General features: G+C 50.0%; 1 protein-coding gene and 1 long non-coding RNA gene across 3 annotated transcripts in view; one reads left to right on the forward strand and one right to left on the reverse strand.

Moving 5' to 3' along the window:
- Positions 1-20428, forward strand: part of nbas (NBAS subunit of NRZ tethering complex) — a 384598-nt gene that overhangs the window by 295494 nt on the left and 68676 nt on the right. For both annotated transcript variants that reach the window (XM_052524617.1, XM_052524618.1), the window contains exon 47: positions 15453-15668. In XM_052524617.1, the coding sequence (XP_052380577.1) occupies positions 15453-15668 (216 nt within the window). The remainder of the gene's footprint in view (positions 1-15452; positions 15669-20428) is intronic.
- LOC127931558 (uncharacterized) lies at positions 149-2469 on the reverse strand. The gene is made up of 3 exons (XR_008141757.1): positions 2156-2469; positions 1109-1792; positions 149-277 (listed from the first exon to the last, which is right to left on the reverse strand). It is a non-coding gene; the product is annotated as an uncharacterized LOC127931558 (long non-coding RNA).

A 20428-nucleotide genomic window follows, 5' to 3' on the forward strand; every position in this document is an offset into this window, starting at 1 on the left:
AGCAGCTACTCTACCTGGGGTCCGTTAACATGTAGCAGCTACTCTACCTGGGGTCTATTAACATGTAGCAGCTACTCTACCTGGGGTCTATTAACATGTAGCAGCTACTCTACCTGGGGTCCATTAACTACTGAACATGTAGCAGCTACTCTACCTGGGGTCCATTAACTACTGAACATGTAGCAGCTACTCTACCTGGGGTCCATTAACTACTGAACATGTAGCAGCTACTCTACCTGGGGTCCATTAACTACTGAACATGTAGCAGCTACTCTACCTGGGGTCCATTAACATGTAGCAGCTACTCTACCTGGGGTCCATTAACATGTAGCAGCTACTCTACCTGGGGTCCATTAACATGTAGCAGCTACTCTACCTGGGGTCCATTAACTACTGAACATGTAGCAGCTACTCTACCTGGGGTCCATTAACATGTAGCAGCTACTCTACCTGGGGTCCATTAACATGTAGCAGCTACTCTACCTGGGGTCCATTAACTACTGAACATGTAGCAGCTACTCTACCTGGGGTCCATTAACATGTAGCAGCTACTCTACCTGGGGTTCATTAACTACTGAACATGTAGCAGCTACTCTACCTGGGGTCCATTAACATGTAGCAGCTACTCTTCCTGGGGTCCATTAACTACTGAACATGTAGCAGCTACTCTACCTGGGGTCCATTAACATGTAGCAGCTACTCTACCTGGGGTTCATTAACTACTGAACATGTAGCAGCTACTCTACCTGGGGTCCATTAACATGTAGCAGCTACTCTACCTGGGGTCCATTAACATGTAGCAGCTACTCTACCTGGGGTTCATTAACATGTAGCAGCTACTCTACCTGGGGTCCATTAACATGTAGCAGCTACTCTACCTGGGGTCCATTAACATGTAGCAGCTACTCTACCTGGGGTCCATTAACATGTAGCAGCTACTCTACCTGGGGTCCATTAACATGTAGCAGCTACTCTACCTGGGGTCCATTAACATGTAGCAGCTACTCTACCTGGGGTCCATTAACATGTAGCAGCTACTCTACCTGGGGTCCATTAACATGTAGCAGCTACTCTACCTGGGTCCATTAACATGTAGCAGCTACTCTACCTGGGGTCCATTAACATGTAGCAGCTACTCTACCTGGGGTCCATTAACTACTGAACATGTAGCAGCTACTCTACCTGGGGTCCATTAACTACTGAACATGTAGCAGCTACTCTACCTGGGGTCCATTAACATGTAGCAGCTACTCTACCTGGGGTCCATTAACATGTAGCAGCTACTCTACCTGGGGTCCATTAACATGTAGCAGCTACTCTACCTGGGGTCCATTAACATGTAGCAGCTACTCTACCTGGGGTCCATTAACTACTGAACATGTAGCAGCTACTCTACCTGGGGTCCATTAACATGTAGCAGCTACTCTACCTGGGGTCCATTAACATGTAGCAGCTACTCTACCTGGGGTCCATTAACATGTAGCAGCTACTCTACCTGGGGTCCATTAACATGTAGCAGCTACTCTACCTGGGGTCCATTAACATGTAGCAGCTACTCTACCTGGGGTTCATTAACATGTAGCAGCTACTCTACCTGGGGTCCATTAACATGTAGCAGCTACTCTACCTGGGGTTCATTAACATGTAGCAGCTACTCTACCTGGGGTCCATTAACATGTAGCAGCTACTCTACCTGGGGTCCATTAACATGTAGCAGCTACTCTACCTGGGGTCCATTAACATGTAGCAGCTACTCTACCTGGGGTCCATTAACATGTAGCAGCTACTCTTCCTGGGGTCCATTAACATGTAGCAGCTACTCTACCTGGGGTCCATTAACATGTAGCAGCTACTCTACCTGGGGGTCCATTAACATGTAGCAGCTACTCTTCCTGGGGTCCATTAACATGTAGCAGCTACTCTACCTGGGGTTCATTAACATGTAGCAGCTACTCTACCTGAGTCCATTAACATGTAGCAGCTACTCTACCTGGGGTTCATTAACATGTAGCAGCTACTCTACCTGGGGTCCATTAACATGTAGCAGCTACTCTACCTGGGGTCCATTAACATGTAGCAGCTACTCTACCTGGGGTCCATTAACATGTAGCAGCTACTCTACCTGGGGTCCATTAACATGTAGCAGCTACTCTACCTGGGGTCCATTAACATGTAGCAGCTACTCTACCTGGGGTCCATTAACATGTAGCAGCTACTCTACCTGGGGTCCATTAACTACTGAACATGTAGCAGCTACTCTACCTGGGGTCCATTAACATGTAGCAGCTACTCTACCTGGGGTCCATTAACATGTAGCAGCTACTCTACCTGGGGTCCATTAACATGTAGCAGCTACTCTACCTGGGGTCCATTAACATGTAGCAGCTACTCTACCTGGGGTCCATTAACATGTAGCAGCTACTCTACCTGGGGCCCATTAACATGTAGCAGCTACTCTACCTGGGGTCCATTAACATGTAGCAGCTACTCTACCTGGGGTCCATTAACATGTAGCAGCTACTCTACCTGGGGTCCATTAACATGTAGCAGCTACTCTACCTGGGGTTCATTAACTACTGAACATGTATCAGCTACTCTACCTGGGGTCCATTAACATGTAGCAGCTACTCTACCTGGGGTCCATTAACATGTAGCAGCTACTCTACCTGGGGTCCATTAACATGTAGCAGCTACTCTACCTGGGGTCCATTAACATGTAGCAGCTACTCTACCTGGGGTTCATTAACTACTGAACATGTAGCAGCTACTCTACCTGGGGTCCATTAACATGTAGCAGCTACTCTACCTGGGGTCCATTAACATGTAGCAGCTACTCTACCTGGGGTCCATTAACATGTAGCAGCTACTCTACCTGGGGTCCATTAACATGTAGCAGCTACTCTACCTGGGGTCCATTAACATGTAGCAGCTACTCTACCTGGGGTCCATTAACTACTGAACATGTAGCAGCTACTCTACCTGGGGTTCACACATAACGTACACATACATGACACAGAACAGTAATGGACAAGAACATTCAATTTAAAACATTTTTTAAAATATATTTATGAATAAAATAAGTTATATATGGGAAAGACACCAAGAGACAAGACAAATATTTACACACTATTCATATATGCATATTGTTAAATACAGTTAAATCAGAGCTTTAGAAAGAGAGCAGCTTTGATACATTTGTTTTTTTAAGCTCAACGTGCTTTTGCCCAGAGCAGTCCGTGGTGACATGGTTCTATACATAGTGACACATTAAGTCTGTTTGTGGTTTGGGTACAGTGCAGAAACAAACCCCTTAGTGGTGTTTCTGCTGGGGATGTCTGTCTGTTTTGAAGTGTATTCAAATTGACTATACAAGTTGTGAGGTGTTTTCAACAGTCAAATGTTTCTTATAAAGACTAGAAGAGAAGTAGTTTTAATTTCACCTCAACCAGGAAATACCATCATGCACCTCAACCAGGAAATACCATCATGCACGTTGTTAGTTCTGTCTGTGCGGTGAAATTGTGCTGTTCTGAGTCAACTGCAGCTTTTGTCTTTCTTTACTGTACCTGTCCATGTTACCAGTCATCAAGACGGGACACGACCACAGCCTCAACAACTAGTACGGTTGATCTGTGTCAAAAAGAGATGTTTTCATAACAGACGCCATCTTCACAACAACGTTGTCAATATGACTTCGACTGCGATAACTGACGTTTCCAGTCGTGAGTTAAATGGGTCCTTCACATCAGTTGTTGGAAGATGTCTGGTGTAGCTATGCACGTCAGTTGCTAGGCAACTTGGTAACTGGCAGCAAGCAACACATCTTGAAAAAGATATTGAAAATGTTTTTTTGTAACTTTGTTAAACATAATTAGAAAAACAATAGTAGTCATTAAACCGCTAACCACAGAGGGCCTCTGAAATACCAATAAGCTAATGTGCTATTAGCGTTCGCAAAATTTAAAAAACAAACTTGGAACACACGCTAATGTCCTAATGAAGGACCAAATCATTCACACGCAGGTGCAGCTTTTGAAAATAAAAACTATGGGCTTGAAATGAATATAGATCTAAGGACGTTACAACAACCAAAGCAAAGAGAGAAATTAATATAGATCTAAGGTCCCTGAGGGACATAGATGTTTTATCACTTCAGTGGACTGCAGTCTGGCACTCTGCTGTCACTGCTGCAGGAAGGAACTCTATCACTGCTGCCCTAAACTATACCAGGAAGGAACTCTATCACTGCTGCCCTAAACTATACCAGGAAGGAACTCTATCACTGCTGCCCTACCCTATACCAGGAAGGAACTCTATCACTGCTGCCCTAAACTATACCAGGAAGGAACTCTATCACTGCTGCCCTAAACTATACCAGGAAGGAACTCTATCACTGCTGCCCTAAACTATACCAGGAAGGAACTCTATCACTGCTGCCCTACCCTATACCAGGAAGGAACTCTATCACTGCTGCCCTAAACTATACCAGGAAGGAACTCTATCACTGCTGCCCTAAACTATACCAGGAAGGAACTCTATCACTGCTGCCCTAAACTATACCAGGAAGGAACTCTATCACTGCTGCCCTAAACTATACCAGGAAGGAACTCTATCACTGCTGCCCTAAACTATACCAGGAAGGAACTCTATCACTGCTGCCCTAAACTATACCAGGAAGGAACTCTATCACTGCTGCCCTAAACTATACCAGGAAGGAACTCTATCACTGCTACCCTAAACTATACCAGGAAGGAACTCTGCAATCACTGCTGCAGGAAGGAACTCTATCACTGCTGCCCTAAACTATACCAGGAAGGAACTCTATCACTGCTGCCCTACCCTATACCAGGAAGGAACTCTATCACTGCTGCCCTAAACTATACCAGGAAGGAACTCTATCACTGCTGCCCTAAACTATACCAGGAAGGAACTCTATCACTGCTGCCCTACCCTATACCAGGAAGGAACTCTATCACTGCTGCCCTAAACTATACCAGGAAGGAACTCTATCACTGCTGCCCTAAACTATACCAGGAAGGAACTCTATCACTGCTACCCTAAACTATACCAGGAAGGAACTCTGCAATCACTGCTGCAGGAAGGAACTCTATCACTGCTGCCCTAAACTATACCAGGAAGGAACTCTATCACTGCTGCCCTAAACTATACCAGGAAGGAACTCTATCACTGCTACCCTACCCTATACCAGGAAGGAACTCTATCACTGCTGCCCTAAACTATACCAGGAAGGAACTCTATCACTGCTGCCCTAAACTATACCAGGAAGGAACTCTATCACTGCTACCCTAAACTATACCAGGAAGGAACTCTATCACTGCTGCCCTACCCTATACCAGGAAGGAACTCTGCAATCACTGCTGCAGGAAGGAACTCTATCACTGCTGCCCTACCCTATACCAGGAAGGAACTCTATCACTGCTGCCCTAAACTATACCAGGAAGGAACTCTATCACTGCTACCCTACCCTATACCAGGAAGGAACTCTATCACTGCTACCCTACCCTATACCAGGAAGGAACTCTATCACTGCTACCCTACCCTATACCAGGAAGGAACTCTATCACTGCTGCCCTAAACTATACCAGGAAGGAACTCTGCAATCACTGCTGCAGGAAGGAACTCTATCACTGCTGCCCTAAACTATACCAGGAAGGAACTCTGCAATCACTGCTGCAGGAAGGAACTCTATCACTGCTGCCCTACCCTATACCAGGAAGGAACTCTATCACTGCTGCCCTAAACTATACCAGGAAGGAACTCTATCACTGCTACCCTAAACTATACCAGGAAGGAACTCTATCACTGCTGCCCTAAACTATACCAGGAAGGAACTCTATCACTGCTGCCCTAAACTATACCAGGAAGGAACTCTATCACTGCTACCCTACCCTATACCAGGAAGGAACTCTATCACTGCTACCCTACCCTATACCAGGAAGGAACTCTGCAATCACTGCTGCAGGAAGGAACTCTATCACTGCTACCCTAAACTATACCAGGAAGGAACTCTATCACTGCTACCCTACCCTATACCAGGAAGGAACTCTGCAATCACTGCTGCAGGAAGGAACTCTATCACTGCTACCCTACCCTATACCAGGAAGGAACTCTATCACTGCTGCCCTAAACTATACCAGGAAGGAACTCTATCACTGCTACCCTAAACTATACCAGGAAGGAACTCTATCACTGCTGCCCTAAACTATACCAGGAAGGAACTCTATCACTGCTACCCTAAACTATACCAGGAAGGAACTCTATCACTGCTGCCCTAAACTATACCAGGAAGGAACTCTATCACTGCTGCCCTAAACTATACCAGGAAGGAACTCTATCACTGCTGCCCTAAACTATACCAGGAAGGAACTCTATCACTGCTACCCTAAACTATACCAGGAAGGAACTCTATCACTGCTACCCTAAACTATACCAGGAAGGAACTCTATCACTGCTACCCTAAACTATACCAGGAAGGAACTCTATCACTGCTGCCCTAAACTATACCAGGAAGGAACTCTTATCACTGCTACCCTAAACTATACCAGGAAGGAACTCTATCACTGCTGCCCTAAACTATACCAGGAAGGAACTCTATCACTGCTACCCTAAACTATACCAGGAAGGAACTCTATCACTGCTGCCCTAAACTATACCAGGAAGGAACTCTATCACTGCTACCCTAAACTATACCAGGAAGGAACTCTATCACTGCTGCCCTAAACTATACCAGGAAGGAACTCTATCACTGCTGCCCTAAACTATACCAGGAAGGAACTCTATCACTGCTACCCTACCCTATACCAGGAAGGAACTCTATCACTGCTACCCTACCCTATACCAGGAAGGAACTCTGCAATCACTGCTGCAGGAAGGAACTCTATCACTGCTGCCCTAAACTATACCAGGAAGGAACTCTATCACTGCTGCCCTAAACTAGGGCAACTATAATAAACTCCAGGAAGAGTAGCTGCTGCCTTGGCAGGATGTAATGGGGATCCATAATAAACCCCAGGAACTAATGGGGATCCATAATAAACCCCAGGAAGAGGAGCTGCTGCCTTGGCAGGAACTAATGGGGATCCATAATAAACCCCAGGAAGAGTAGCTGCTGCCTTGGCAGGAACTAATGGGGATCCATAATAAACCCCAGGAAGAGGAGCTGCTGCCTTGGCAGGAACTAATGGGGATCCATAATAAACCCCAGGAAGAGTAGCTGCTGCCTTGGCAGGAACTAATGGGGATCCATAATAAACCCCAGGAAGAGGAGCTGCTGCCTTGGCAGGAACTAATGGGGATCCATAATAAACCCCAGGAAGAGTAGCTGCTGCCTTGGCAGGAACTAATGGGGATCCATAATAAACCCCAGGAAGAGTAGCTGCTGCCTTGGCAGGAACTAATGGGGATCCATAATAAACCCCAGGAAGAGTAGCTGCTGCCTTGGCAGGAACTAATGGGGATCCATAATAAATACAAAGACAACCCCTCTCTCCCCTGCTTGCTCTTCCTCCTCTGCCTCTCTCTTCTCTCCAGGTGAGTTGATTGATCCTCCTTTGACTTCAGAGCCGTTAAACTTCATCTCCCAGCAGGCACCTCTCACCCACTGAGCTTTTAACCCAGACATTGGCTCTAATCAACACCCTCTTTACCTCCGATACTCTTCTCTCTCCTCCCTTTCCATCCTCTCTCCTCCCTTTCCATTCCTCTCTCCTCCCTTTCCATTCCTCTCTCCTCCCTTTCCATTCCTCTCTCCTCCCTTTCCATTCCTCTCTCCTCCCTTTCCATTCCTCTCTCCTCCCTTTCGATCCTCTCTCCTCCCTTTCCATCCTCTCTCCTCCCTTTCCATCCTCTCTCCTCCCTTTCCATCCTCTCTCCTCCCTTTCCATTCCTCTCTCCTCCCTTTCCATTCCGCTCTCCTCCCTTTCCATTCCTCTCTCCTCCCTTTCCATTCCTCTCTCCTCCCTTTCCATTCCTCTCTCCTCCCTTTCCATTCCTCTCTCCTCCCTTTCCATTCCGCTCTCCTCCTTTCCATCCTCTCTCCTCCCTTTCCATTCCTCTCTCCTCCCTTTCCATTCCTCTCTCCTCCCTTTCGATCCTCTCTCCTCCCTTTCCATCCTCTCCTCCCTTTCCATCCTCTCTCCTCCCTTTCCATTCCTCTCTCCTCCCTTTCCATTCCTCTCTCCTCCCTTTCCATCCTCTCTCCTCCCTTTCCATCCTCTCTCCTCCCTTTCCATCCTCTCTCCTCCCTTTCCATACTCTCTCCTCCCTTTCCATCCTCTCTCCTCCCTTTCCATTCCTCTCTCCTCCCTTTCCATTCTCTCTCCTCCCTTTCCATTCCGCTCTCCTCCCTTTCCATTCCTCTCTCTCTCTCCTTTCCATCCTCTCTCCTCCCTTTCCATCCTCTCTCCTCCCTTTCCATCCTCTCTCCTCCCTTTCCATCCTCTCTCCTCCCTTTCCATTCCTCTCTCCTCCCTTTCCATTCCTCTCTCCTCCCTTTCCATTCCTCTCTCCTCCCTTTCCATTCCTCTCTCCTCCCTTTCCATTCCTCTCTCCTCCCTTTCCATTCTCTCTCCTCCCTTTCCATTCCTCTCTCCTCCCTTTCCATTCCTCTCTCCTCCCTTTCCATTCCTCTCTCCTCCCTTTCCATTCCTCTCTCCTCCCTTTTCACCCGCTCTCCTCCCTTTCAATTCCTCTCCCTCACCCATATACCAGTGGGAACAGCTGTCTGTCTCCTTGATCTAAATACTAACCTTTCACCTCCCCCTCTATGGTTCGATCCATCCCCCAGGAGTCCATGTGAGAGGTGGGAGGTCGAGGCTAACCCCTTCTTGTTTTTTAGTAGGGAAATGGGGAGGAATTTAATTTTCCTGGGTGGTAATTTATCTCTGAGGCCTTTCAATGGAAGCGTCCTCTCCTCCTCGCTCTTCACCCTGTCCCTCCTCTTCTAAAGCCCCTGGCATGTCCCTCCTCTACTAAAGCCCCTGGCATGTCCCTCCTCTACTAAAGCCCCTGGCATGTCCCTCCTCTACTAAAGCCCCTGGCATGTCCCTCCTCTTCTAAAGCCCCTGGCATGTCCCTCCTCTTCTAAAGCCCCTGGCATGTCCCCCATGTCCCTCCTCTTCTAAAGCCCCTGGCATGTCCCTCCTCTTCTAAAGCCCCTGGCATGTCCTCCTCTTCTAAAGCCCCTGGCATGTCCCCATGTCCCTCCTCTTCTAAAGCCCCTGTCATGTCCCTCCTCTTCTAAAGCCCCTGTCATGTCCCTCCTCTTCTAAAGCCCCTGTCATGTCCCTCCTCTTCTAAAGCCCCTGGCATGTCCCTCCTCTTCTAAAGCCCCTGGCATGTCCCTCTTCTAAAGCCCCTGGCATGTCCCCATGTCCCTCCTCTTCTAAAGCCCCTGGCATGTCCCTCCTCTTCTAAAGCCCCTGGCATGTCCCTCCTCTTCTAAAGCCCCTGGCATGTCCTCCTCTTCTAAAGCCCCTGGCATGTCCCTCCTCTTCTAAAGCCCCTGGCATGTCCCTCCTCTTCTAAAGCCCCTGGCATGTCCCCCATGTCCCTCCTCTTCTAAAGCCCCTGGCATGTCCCCCATGTCCCTCCTCTTCTAAAGCCCCTGTTCGATTCCCGGGACCACCCATACGTAGAATGTATGCACACATGACTGTAAGTCGCTTTGGATAAAAGCGTATGCTAAATGGCATATATATGTCCTTCCTCTTCTAAAGCCCCTGGCATGTCCCTCCTCTTCTAAAGCTCCTGTCATGTCCCTCCTCTTCTAAAGCCCCTGTCATGTCCCTACTCTTCTAAAGCCCCTGGCATGTCCCTCTACTAAAGCCCCTGGCATGTCCCTCCTCTACTAAAGTCCCTGGCATGTCCCTCCTCTTCTAAAGCCCCTGGCATGTCCCCCATGTCCCTCCTCTTCTAAAGCCCCTGTCATGTCCCTCCTCTTCTAAAGCCCCTGTCATGTCCCTCCTCTTCTAAAGCCCCTGTCATGTCCCTCCTCTTCTAAAGCCCCTGGCATGTCCCTCCTCTTCTAAAGCCCCTGGCATGTCCCTCCTCTTCTAAAGCCCCTGGCATGTCCCCCATGTCCCTCCTCTTCTAAAGCCCCTGGCATGTCCCTCTTCTAAAGCCCCTGGCATGTCCCTCCTCTTCTAAAGCCCCTGGCATGTCCCTCCTCTTCTAAAGCCCCTGGCATGTCCCCCATGTCCCTCCTCTTCTAAAGCCCCTGGCATGTCCCCCATGTCCCTCCTCTTCTAAAGCCCCTGTTCGATTCCGGGACCACCCATACGTAGAATGTATGCACACATGACTGTAAGTCGCTTTGGATAAAAGCCCTGGCATGTCCCTCCTCTTCTAAAGCCCCTGGCATGTCCCTCCTCTTCTAAAGCCCCTGGCATGTCCCTCCTCTTCTAAAGCCCCTGGCATGTCCCTCCTCTTCTAAAGCCCCTGGCATGTCCCTCCTCTTCTAAAGCCCCTGGCATGTCCACCATGTCCCTCCTCTTCTAAAGCCCCTGGCATGTCCCTCCTCTTCTAAAGCCCCTGGCATGTCCACCATGTCCCTCCTCTTCTAAAGCCCCTGGCATGTCCCTCCTCTTCTAAAGCCCCTGGCATGTCCCTCCTCTTCTAAAGCCCCTGTCATGTCCCTCCTCTTCTAAAGCCCCTGTCATGTCCCTCCTCTTCTAAAGCCCCTGGCATGTCCCTCCTCTTCTAAAGCCCCTGGCATGTCCCTCCTCTTCTACAGCCCCTGGCATGTCCCTCCTCTTCTAAAGCCCTGGCATGTCCCTCCTCTTCTAAAGCCCCTGGCATGTCCCCCGTGTCCCTCCTCTTCTAAAGCCCCTGTCATGTCCCTCCTCTTCTAAATCCCCTGTCATGTCCCTCCTCTTCTAAAGCCCCTGGCATGTCCCTCCTCTTCTAAAGCCCCTGGCATGTCCACCATGTCCCTCCTCTTCTAAAGCCCCTGGCATGTCCCTCCTCTTCTAAAGCCCCTGGCATGTCCCTCCTCTTCTAAAGCCCCTGGCATGTCCCCTGGCATGTCCCTCCTCTACTAAAGCCCCTGGCATGTCCCTCCTCTTCTAAAGCCCCTGGCATGTCCCTCCTCTTCTAAAGCCCCTGTCATGTCCCTCCTCTTCTAAAGCCCCTGGCATGTCCCTCCTCTTCTAAAGCCCCTGGCATGTCCCTCCTCTTCTAAAGCCCCTGGCATGTCCCCCATGTCCCTCCTCTTCTAAAGCCCCTGTCATGTCCCTCCTCTTCTAAAGCCCCTGGCATGTCCCTCCTCTTCTAAAGCCCCTGGCATGTCCCCCATGTCCCTCCTCTTCTAAAGCCCCTGTCATGTCCCTCCTCTTCTAAAGCCCCTGGCATGTCCCTCCTCTTCTAAAGCCCCTGGCATGTCCCTCCTCTTCTAAAGCCCCTGGCATGTCCCTCCTCTTCTAAAGCCCCTGGCATGTCCCTCCTCTTCTAAAGCCCCTGGCATGTCCCTCCTCTTCTAAAGCCCCTGGCATGTCCCCCATGTCCCTCCTCTTCTAAAGCCCCTGGCATGTCCCTCCTCTTCTAAAGCCCCTGTCATGTCCCTCCTCTTCTAAAGCCCCTGGCATGTCCCTCCTCTTCTAAAGCCCCTGGCATGTCCCTCCTCTTCTAAAGCCCCTGGCATGTCCCTCCTCTTCTAAAGCCCCTGTCATGTCCCTCCTCTTCTAAAGCCCCTGGCATGTCCCTCCTCTTCTAAAGCCCCTGGCATGTCCCTCCTCTTCTAAAGCCCCTGGCATGTCCACCATGTCCCTCCTCTTCTAAAGCCCCTGGCATGTCACCCCTCTTCTAAAGCCCCTGGCATGTCCACCATGTCCCTCCTCTTCTAAAGCCCCTGGCATGTCCCTCCTCTTCTAAAGCCCCTGGCATGTCCCTCCTCTACTAAAGCCCCTGGCATGTCCCTCCTCTTCTAAAGCCCCTGGCATGTCCACCATGTCCCTCCTCTTCTAAAGCCCCTGGCATGTCCACCATGTCCCTCCTCTTCTAAAGCCCCTGGCATGTCCACCATGTCCCTCCTCTTCTAAAGCCCCTGGCATGTCCACCATGTCCCCGTTATTAATCGTCCCCATTGATTAATGACATCCACTGTCTCTTTCACTCTCTCTGAACAGTGAACATTACACTTACAAAAGTTTCAAATTAATAAAGACAGTTCAAATGTTATATGTCTATCTATATACAGTGTTGTAATGATGTGCAAATAGTTCAAGTACAGAAGGGAAAATAAATCAACATAAATATGGGTTTTATTTACAATGGTGTTTGTTCTTCACTGGTTGCCCTTTTCTTGTGGCAACAGGTCACATCTTGCTGCTGTGATGTCACACTGTGGAATTTCACCCAGTAGATATGGGAGTTTATCAAAAATATCAAATTCTTTGTGTATCTGTGTAATCTGGGGGAAATATGTCTCTCTAATATGGTCATACATTGGGCAGGAGGTTAGGAAGTGCAGCTCAGTTTCCACCTCATTTTGTGGGCAGTGAGCACGTAGCCTGTCTTCTCTTGAGAGCCATGTCTGCCTACGGTGGCCTTTCTCAATAGCAAGGCTATGCTCACTGAGTCTGTACATAGTCAAAGCTTTCCTTAATTTTGGGTCAGTCACAGTGGTCAGGTATTCTGCCGCTGTGTACTCTGTTTAGGGCCAAATAGCATTCTAGTTTGCTCTGTTTTTTTGTTAATTCTTTCCAATGTGTCAAGTAATTATGTTTTTGTTTTCTCATGATTTGGTTGGGTCTAATTGTGCTGCCGTCCTGGGGCTCTGTAGGGTGTGTTTGTGTTTGTGAACAGAGCCCCAGGACCAGCTTGCTTAGGGGCTCTTCTCCAGGTTCATCTCTCTGTAGGTGATGGCTTTGTTATGGAAGGTTTGGGAATCGCCTCCTTTAAGGTGGTTATAGAATTGAATGTCTCTATTCTGAATTTTGATAATTAGTGGGTATCGGTCTAATTCTGCTCTGCATGGATTATTGTACACGGAGGATATTTTTGCAGAATTCTGCATGCAGTCTCAATTTGGTGTTTGTCCCATTTTGTGAAGTCTTGGTTGGTGAGCGGACCCCAGACCTCACAACCATAAAGGGCAATGGGCTCTATGACTGATTCAAGTATTTTTAGCCAGATCCTAATTGGGATGCCACTTTTTATGTTTCTTTTGATGGCATAGAAGGCCCTTCTTGCCTTGTCTCTCAGATCGTTCACAGCTTTGTGGATGTTACTGATGTTTAGGCCAAGGTATGTATAGTTTTTTGAGTGCTCTAGGGCAACGGTGTCTAGATGGAGTTTGTATTTGTGGTCCTGGTGACTGGACCTTTTTTGGAACACCATTATTTTGGTCTTAGATTTACTGTCAGGGCCCAGGTCTGACATAATCTGTGCATAAGATCTAGGTGCTGCTGTAGGCCCTCCTTGGTTGGTGACAGAAGCACCAGATCATCAGCAAACAGGAGACATTAGACTTCTCGCTCGCTCGTCCGTCTGTCCGTCCGTCCTAGCTCAGTGTTAACCCCTCTCTCTCTCTCCTGTCCTAGCTCAGTGTGTTATGCCCCTCTCTCTCTCTCTCTCTCTCTCCTGTCCTAGCTCTGTCCTAGCTCAGTGTGTTCTCTCTCTCTCTAATAATCTCTCTCTCTCTCTCTCTCTCTCTCTCTCTCTCTCTCTCTCTCTAGCTCTCTCTCTCTCTCTCTCTCCTGTCCTAGCTCAGTGTGTGAACCCCTCTCTCTCTCCTGTCCTAGCTCAGTGTGTGAACCCTCTCTCTCTCCTGTCCTAGCTCAGTGTGTGAACCCCTCTCTCTCTCCTGTCCTAGCTCAGTGTGTGAACCCCTCTCTCTCCTGTCCTAGCTCAGTGTGTTAACCCCTCTCTCTCTCCTGTCCTAGCTCAGTGTGTTAACCCCTCTCTCTCTCCTGTCCTAGCTCAGTGTGTTAAGCCCCTCTCTCTCTCCTGTCCTAGCTCAGTGTGTTAACCCCTCTCTCTCCTCCTGTCTCTAGCTCAGTGTGTTAACCCCTCTATCTCTCTATCTCTCTCTATCTCTCTCTCTCTCTCTCTCTCTCTCTATCTCTCTCTCTCTCTCTCTATCTCTCTCTCTCTCTCTCTATCTCTCTCTCTCTCTCTCTCTCTCTCTCTCTCTCTCTCTCTCTCTCTCTCTCTCTCTCTCTCTCTCTCTCTCTCTCTCTCTCTCTCTCTCTCTCTCCTGTCCTAGCTCAGTGTGTGAACCCCTCTCTCTCTCCTGTCCTAGCTCAGTGTGTTAACCCCTCTCTCTCCTGTCCTAGCTCAGTGTGTTAACCCCCTCTCTCTCCTGTCCTAGCTCAGTGTGTTAACCCTCTCTCTCTCTCTCTCTCTCTCTCTCTCTCTCTCTCTCTCTCTCTCTCTCTCTCTCTCTCTCTCTCTCTCTCTCTCTCTCTCTCTCTCTCTCTCTCTCTCTCTCTCTCTCTCTCTCTCTCCTGTCCTTGCTCAGTGTGTCAACCCCTCTCTCCTATCCTAGCTCAGTGTGTCAACCCCTCTCTCTCTCTCTCTCTCTCTCTCCTGTCCTAGCTCAGTGTGTTAACCCCCTCTCTCTCTCCTGTCCTAGCTCAGTGTGTTAACCCTCTCTCTCTCCTGTCCTAGCTCAGTGTGTGAACCCCTCTCTCTCTCCTGTCCTAGCTCAGTGTGTTAACCTCTCTCTCTCCTGTCCTAGCTCAGTGTGTTAACCCCTCTCTCTCTCCTGTCCTAGCTCAGTGTGTTAACCCCTCTCTCTCTCCTGTCCTAGCTCAGTGTGTTAACCCCTCTCCCTCCTGTCCTAGCTCAGTGTGTTAATCTCTCTCTCTCTCTCTCTCTCTCTCTCTCTCTCTCTCTCTCTCTCTCTCTCTCTCTCCTGTCCTTGCTCAGTGTGTTAACCCCCTCCTCTCTCTCTCTCTCTCTCTCTCTCTCTCTCTCTCTCTCTCTCTCTCTCTCTCTCTCTCTCTCTCCTGTCAAAGCTCAGTGTGTTAACCCCTCTCTCTCTCTCCTATCCTTGCTCAGTGTGTTAACCCCTCTCTCTCCTGTCCTTGCTCAGTGTGTCAACCCCTCTCTCCTATCCTAGCTCAGTGTGTTAACCCCTCTCTCTCTCTCTCTCTCTCTCTCCTGTCCTAGCTCAGTGTGTTAACCCCTCTCTCTCTCCTGTCCTAGCTCAGTGTGTTAACCCCTCTCTCTCTCCTGTCCTAGCTCAGTGTGTTAACCCCTCTCTCTCTCCTGTCCTAGCTCAGTGTGTTAACCCCTCTCTCTCTCCTGTCCTAACTCAGTGTGTTAACCCCTCTCTCTCCTGTCCTAGCTCAGTGTGTTAACCCCTCTCTCTCTCCTGTCCTAGCTCAGTGTGTTAACCCCTCTCTCTCTCCTGTCCTAGCTCAGTGTGTTAACCCCTCTCTCTCCTGTCCTAGCTCAGTGTGTTAACCCCTCTCTCTCTCCTGTCCTAGCTCAGTGTGAGTGTGCGGGTGGAGGTGATGAAGAGGGGGATGAAGGCTCTGCGGCAGCTCAGAGAGAAGAGTAGAAAAAGGGGTGTGGACGACGTGGAGTCAGACAGAAGCGACACCTCCAGCTTTGACCACGCCCTCTCCCACCTGCAGCAGTCCTTGGCTCACCTGGACACGCTAGGCCACTCCTTCATCATGTCACTCAAAGATAGCAACCAGGTAACTCCTCCCCTTCCTGTGACTCATGACTGAGTCATCCAGGTGCTTCTGTAATGATAAATAGAACTGATCAGTTGTCAAATCCCGAGTCAATGTGAAGTTATCCATTTGAGCTAAAGCCTAGGCATTACAACTCACCCTGGTACACTAAAACTACATCATATATATGATTATATCTGTCTGTCAGCTGAGAGTTTGTGTTGAGCTGTGCAGGGCTACAGAGACCAGTGATATTAAAGCTGTTTCATGTTGATGTTTAACATGCCTTATGGCACTGAAGCTGTCAACTCTACACACTGGAATGAACACGCACAGAAACAGACACATCTCTGTCTCTCTGTCTCTGTCTCTCTTTCTCTTCCCTACTCTCTCTCTCTGTCTCTGCCTCTCTCTCTCTCTCTCTCTCTTCCCTTCTTCTCTCTCTCTGTCTCTCTGTCTCTCTGTCTCTCTGTCTCTGTCTCTCTGTCTCTGTCTCTGTCTCTCTGTCTCTCTCTCTCTCTCTCTCTCTCTCTCTCTCTCTCTCTGTCTCTCTCTCTGTCTCTGTCTCTGTCTCTGTCTCTGTCTCTGACTCTGTCTCTGACTCTGACTCTGACTCTGTCTCTGTCTCCCTCTGTCTCCCTCTCTCTCTCTCTCTCTCTCTCTCTCTCTCTCTCTCTCTCTCTGTCTCTGTCTCTGTCTCTGTCTCTGTCTCTGTCTCTGTCTCTGTCTCTGTCTCTGTCTCTGTCTCTCTGTCTCTGTCTCTGTCTCCTCTCTCTTCCCTTCTCCTCTCTCTCTTCCGTTCTCTCTCTCTCTCTGTCTCTCTCTCTCCCTCTTCCCTACTCTCTGTCTCTCTCTCTCCCCTACTCTCTCCCCCTACTCTGTCTCTCTCTCTCTCTCCCCTACTCTCTGTCTCCCCTACTCTCTCTCACCCCTACTCTCTCTCCCCCTACTCTCTCTCTCTCACCCCTACTCTCTCTCCCCCTACTCTGTCTCTCTCTCTCCCCTACTCTCTCTGTCTCCCCCTACTCTCTCTCTCACCCCCTACTCTCTCTCTCTCACCCCCTACTCTCTCTCTCTCTCTCCCTACTCTCTCTCTCTCTCTCTCACCCCCCTACTATCTCTCTCAATCCCTACTCTCTCTCTCTCCCCTACTTCTCTCTCTCCCTACTCTCTCTCTCTCCCTAATATCGCTCTTCTCCCTACTCTCTCGACTCTCCCCTACTCTCTCGCTCTCTCCCCTACTCTCTCGCTCTCTCCCCTACTCTCTCGCTCTCCCCTACTCTCTCGCTCTCTCCCCTACTCTCTCGCTTTCTCTCCCACTCTCTCGCTCTCCCCTACTCTCTCGCTCTTCCCTACTCTCACTCTCCCCCTCTCTCTCTCCCCTACTCTCTCTCTCCCTACTCTCTCTCTCCCTACTCTCTCTCTCCCCTACTATCTCTCTCCCTACTCTCTCCCCTTACTCTCTCTCTTCCTACTCTCCCCCCCTACTCTCCCCCTACTCTCCCCCTACTCTGTCTCCCCTTACTCTCTCTCTCCCCTTACTCTCCCTCTCTTTCCCCTACTCTCTCGCTTCTCCCCTACTCTCTCGCTCTTCTACTCTCTCTTCCCTACTCTCTCTCTCTCCCCTTACTCTCCCTCTCTTTCCCCTACTCTCTCGCTCTTCCCCTACTCCTCGCTCTTCTACTCTCTTTCCCTACTCTCTCTCTTTCCCCTACTCTCTCTCTCTCCCCCTTACTCTCTCCCCTTACTCTCTCTCCCCTTACTCTCTCTCTCTTTCCCTACTCTCTCTCTCTTTCCCTACTCTCTCTCTTTCCCCCTCTCTCCCTCTCTCTCTCTCCCCTACTCTCTCTCTCCCCCTACTCTCTCTCTCCCCTACTCTCTCTCTTCCCTACTCTCTCTCTTCCCCTTCCCTCTCTCTCTCCCTACTCTCTCTTCTTTCCCCTACTCTCTCTCTCTCTCTCTCTCCTACTCTTCTCTCTCTTCTCTTCCCTACTCTCTCTTCCCTACTCTCTTCTCCCCTAATATATCTATATACTCCTTCCCTCTCTCTCCCCCCTACTCTCTCTCTTAATCTCTCTCTCTCATAATCCCCTACTAATCTAATTTTCCCCTACCTCCCTCTCTCTCTCTCTTCCCTACTCTCTCTCTCCCTACTCTCTCTCCCACCTACTCTTCCCTACTCTCTCTCTCTCCCCTATCTCTCTTCCCTTCCTCTCTCTCCCCCTACTCTCTTTCTCCCCCTCTCTCTCTCTATCTTCCCTACTCTCTCTCTCCCTCCTCTCTCTTCCTCTCTCTCTCTCTCCCCTACTCTCTCTTTCCCCTACTCTCTCTCTCTCTCTCTCTCTCTCTCCCCTACTCTAATCTCTCCCTACTCTCTCTCTCTTCACCTCTCTCTCTTCCCTATAATATGCATCTCTCTCCCCCCTCTCTCTCTTCCCTACTCTCTCTCTCTCTCCCCCTACTCCTCTCTTTCTTCTCTCTCTCTCTCTCTCTCTCTCTCTCCCTACTCTCTCTCTCCCCCTAATCCTACTCTCTCTCTCTCTCTCTATCCCTACTCTCTCTCTCCCCTACTCTCTCTCTTCCCTACACTCTCTCTCTAATCCCTCTCTCTCTAATCCCTACTCTCTCTCTTCCCTATAATAATCTCTCTCTCTCTCTCTCTCTCTCTCTCTCTCTCCCTACTCTCTCTCTCTAATCTCTCTCTCCCCTTACTCTCTCTCTCTCTCTATCCCTCTCTCTCCCTTTACTCTCTCTTCCCTTACTCTAATATCTCTCTCTCCCTACTCTCTCTTCCCCTACTCTCTCTCCCTCTCTCTTCCCCTACTCTATATATCCCCATCTCCCTCCCCCTATCTCTCTATCCCCTATATCTTCCCTATCTCTCTCTCTCCCCCTACTCTCTCTCTTCCCTACTCTCTCTCTCTCTCTTCCCTACTCTCTCTCTCTCTTCCCTACTCTCTCTCTCTCTCTCTCCTCTCTCTCTCTCTCTCTCCCCCCTCTCTCTCTCCCCTACACTCTCTCTCCCCTTACTCTCTCTCTTCCCTATCTCTCTCTCTCTCTCTTCTCCTCTCTCTCTCTCTCTCTCTCTCCCCCTACTCTCTCTCCCCCTTCTCTCTCTCCCCTTACTCTCTCTCTCTCTCCCCTTACTCTCTCTCTCCCCCTACTCTCTCTCTCCCCTATCATCTCTCTCCCCCTACTCTCTCTCTCTCTCTCCCTACTCTCTCTCCCCTTACTCTCTCTCTCCCCCTCTCTATCCTCTCTCTCTTCCCCCTACTCTCTCCCCTGCCTCTCTCTCTCTCCCCCTCTCTCTCTCTCCCCTACTCTCTCTCCCCCTTTCTCTCTCTCCCCCCTCTCTCTCCTCCCCCTCTCTCTCCCCCCTACTCTCTCTCTCCCTTACTCTCTCTCTCCCCTTACTCTCTCTCTCCCCCTTACTCTCTCTCTCCCCCCTACTCTCTCCCTCTCCCCTACCTCTCTCTCCCCTACTCTCTCCCTCTCTCCCTACTCTCTCTCTCTCCCCTACTCTCTCTCTCTCCTACTCTCTCTCTCTCCCCATACTCTCTCTCTCCCTTCTCTCTCCCTCCCCTCTCTCTCTCTCCCCCTCTCTCTCTTCCCTACTCTCTCTCTCCCCCTCTCTCTCTCCCTCTCTCTCTCTCTCTCCCTCTCTCTCTCCCCTTACGCTCTCTCTCTCCCTTACGCTCTCTCTCCCCCTACTCTCTCCCCTCAGCTCTCTCTCTCCCCCTACTCTCTCTCCCCCTCCCTCTCTCCCTACTCTCTCTCTCCCCCTCTCTCTCTCCCCTTACTCCTCTCTCTCCCCTACTCTCTCTCTCCCCTTACTCTCTCTCCTTACTCTCTCTCTCTCCCTATATGCTCTCTCTCCCCTACTCTCTCTCTCCCCTACTCTCTCTCCCTCTCCCCCTATCTCTCTCTCTCTCCCCTACTCTCTCTCTCCCCCTACTCTCTCTCTCCCCCTACTCTCTCCCTCTCCCCTCTCTCTCTTCCCTACTCTCTCTTCTCCCCTCTCTCTCTCTCTCCCCTCTACTCCCCCTTCTCTCTCTCTCTCTACTCTCTCTCTCCCCTTACTCTCTCTCTCTCTCCCTTACTCTCTCTCCCCTACTCTCTCTCCCCTATAATCTCCCCTTACTCTCTCTCCCCTACTCTCTCTCCCCCTACACCTCTCCCCTACTCTCTCTCTCTCCCCTACTCTCTCTCTCCCCTTACTCTCTCTCTCTCTCCCCCTTACTCTCTCTCTCTCCCCTTACTCTCTCTCTCTCCCCTACTCTCTCTCCCCTACTCTCTCTCTCCCCCTACTCTCTCTCCCTTACTCAAATCTCCCCCTACTCTCTCTCTCCCCTTACTCTCTCTCTCCCCTACTCTCTCTCTCCCCCTACTCTCTCTCCCCCTACTCTCTCTCTCTCTTCCCTACTCTCTCTCTCTCTCTCTCCCTACTCTCTCTCCCCTTACTCTCTCTCTCTCTCCCCTACTCTCTCTCCCCTTACTCTCTCTCTCTCTCCCTTACTCTCTCTCTCCCTACTCTCTCTCCCCTACTCTCTCCCCTTACTCTCTCTCCCCCTAATCTCTCCCCCTACACTCTCTCCCCCCTCTCTCTCCCCCCTACTCTCTCTCTCCCCTTACTCTCTCTCTCTCCCCCTTACTCTCTCTCTCTCCCCTTACTCTCTCTCTCTCTCCCCCTACTCTCTCTCCCCCTACTCTCTCTCTCCCCCTACTCTCTCTCTCCCCCTTACTCTCTCTCTCTCCCCTTACTCTCTCTCTCTCCCCCTTAC

Source organism: Oncorhynchus keta, chromosome 8 (genome assembly GCF_023373465.1).
Source record: "Oncorhynchus keta strain PuntledgeMale-10-30-2019 chromosome 8, Oket_V2, whole genome shotgun sequence".
Classification (NCBI taxonomy): Eukaryota; Metazoa; Chordata; class Actinopteri; order Salmoniformes; family Salmonidae; genus Oncorhynchus; species Oncorhynchus keta.